This window comes from Nanorana parkeri, unplaced genomic scaffold (assembly GCF_000935625.1).
Source record: "Nanorana parkeri isolate BGI_ZX_2015 unplaced genomic scaffold, ASM93562v1 scaffold874, whole genome shotgun sequence".
NCBI lineage: Eukaryota > Metazoa > Chordata > Amphibia > Anura > Dicroglossidae > Nanorana > Nanorana parkeri.
The window spans coordinates 279,248-281,517 of NW_017307142.1; the positions used below are offsets into that span (position 1 = coordinate 279,248).

General features: G+C 44.8%; 1 protein-coding gene across 1 annotated transcript in view; it reads right to left on the reverse strand.

Annotated features, from left to right (window-relative positions):
* Window positions 1–2,270, reverse strand: part of C3 (complement C3) — an 82,542-nt gene that overhangs the window by 73,545 nt on the left and 6,727 nt on the right. The window contains exons 2-5 of the mRNA XM_018565704.1: window positions 2,022–2,208; window positions 1,769–1,931; window positions 1,214–1,284; window positions 7–98 (exon numbers count right to left, since the gene is read on the reverse strand). Coding sequence (XP_018421206.1) covers window positions 7–98; window positions 1,214–1,284; window positions 1,769–1,931; window positions 2,022–2,208 — 513 coding nt within the window. The remainder of the gene's footprint in view (window positions 1–6; window positions 99–1,213; window positions 1,285–1,768; window positions 1,932–2,021; window positions 2,209–2,270) is intronic.

Sequence of the window (2,270 nt, forward strand, 5' to 3'; positions counted from 1 at the left end):
CTCTTTACAAGCTCAGGCAGCCTAAAGGACAGAGAGAGGATACCAGAGGATGAATCGTGTTTGATGGTATCCCTCTTAACAATAATGTTTTCGGGAGTCTAAAAAAAACAAAACAGAAAAGTGGTCAATATATAAAGAAACGGCTGATTTGGAGCCTAACATAAATCTGGTCAAATTAAACTGAGCATGTTATTAAAAAAATGCATCATTAAAGATTAGCTTCAGTGAAAACCGCATCTCATGATGATTAGAAGATTCAGGCAGCTGAAGTTACATACAAATATTTACTTTTTGGCAATCCGGACTGGCTACAATCAAGCAGAGGTGGCCCTCTAATCAGGCATATTAGAAGGCCACTCGCTGGGGCCTCTCGGGGCCCTAGTGAGAAGTGAGTGGCCACCTGAGTATAGAGCCGCGCCTGCTGCGCCCGCAGCTTCCAGCAAGACTTTCTGGACCCCTGGTGAGAGCCTGCATTGGCTACCTGAAAAATTCCACAGACCATCTGAGAGGCCGCAGTGACCACCTGAGAGCCTGCAGTGAGCATCTGAGAGCCAACACCGCCCACCTGAGAGCGCCACTGGCCACCTGAAAGCTCCTCTGGCCCCCTGAGAGCCTGCACTAACAATCTGAGAGCCTGCACTGACCACCTGAGAGCTGTACTGGCCACTTAAGAGCAATAAGTATGTGTCCCCAAAACACACAGCCATAGCAAGGCCATCCACTCCCCTGCTCAAGACCTTTGTGCTGACCTTCTGAAAATGCTATTTAGGTGGCTCTTATTCTGATCCAATGGCATCAATATTTTCTAAATCAGTGACATGGAAAAAGTGTGCAGTAACTGAAGTCAGAACTTCTGAATGGTATGCATGTACTGACTCAGGAGGACCAAAAAATACTGAAGCAGGAGGACCAACCTGGTAGCCTTATTAGATGGAGACAAGTGATGTCAGGCTTTGTATTTCTTCCCATGGAGGCAAAGCACCGCTTTGCAGGTGCATATACAGTATCTTTCCTACGCTACCTCTGCACTCCATTCAGCCATTGAAAGCAAAGAGCAATGCCCTGGGTATAGAGAGCATGTGACTCCCTTCCTTCCCTTCCTCCATGTGACAACCACAGTGCTTGACGATTTGGCCCAAAAAACTTTTTAGGTGATTTTTGTTTTTTTTACCCTGAACTGACCTTTTGATCGCAAAGGTGAGCTAAGTCTTACCAGGAATTCCACAATGACGGCTTTGTTCACCGGGGACATTTTATAATCCATTGAAAAGATGCGGTAGAGAACTACGGAAAGACGGATAAAAAAAATAATCAGTATTAAACTGACCCTTGTACTAAGCTTTAGGTGTCTGTAAAAGGGCCACATGCACTGCACACTTCCGGCATCTATCAGCCACTCTATGGCTGAAGAAGACCAATGGGAACTCTGGAAAAGACCAGGAGAAGATTATGGGGGATGGATCAATGAGGGTAAGTGAGGACGAGCTCTGATCTGTCAAGGCTGGAGGAGGGCAAACAGCCAGGTGAGTCCTCTGATTGTGCATGCATGTCCAATCGTCCTATGACTCAAAGCCCCAGTAGGGATGATCCAGACCATCAGTGCTGACTCAAAACTGAAAGATTAGCTTTCAGTGGGGTGATTCTCTAACACTGTCCTCGTTACACTTTTGTATGCCACAAAAATATGTTAAACTCCATATATTTATGTATAAAGATAATAATTATTAGTGTTTCATAGAATTCAAAAGTCTGACTGCGTGTGGGTTACCATTAGATCCCGGAGTGTAGATGGTCTTGTCCGTCTGTATAAAGACATATCCACTCTGGTAACCCACCAGGACGACTTTCTCTAGATTACACACGGGAGACTTTACTGAAACGTACACAAATTGTTTTGTACTCCGGTCATTCAGGATGTCCTTAGAAGGAATCTGTGGAGGCCGCACAAGAAAATGTTAGAAAAAAACACAAAAATTCACACTCAAAATTTGGTGAATTTGTCCTACGCACTAAACACTTACCTTGACCACTGCCGTGCCAAGATATTTGTTGGCGCTGTTAAGGGAAACTTTTTGCTTGGCCAAACTGAACTGCCTCTTGGGAAAGTCCTGGATCTCCACATCAACATCGAATGCCCGACTCTGCCCATCCACCACTAGGGTCTCCTCACTCTCCAAGCGCAGAATATTGGGAGTAATGAGCAGACATCTGCCAAAGGACAAATAAAGGTATAACATTAAAATGTGGTATAACTTAAATACCATTGAGTA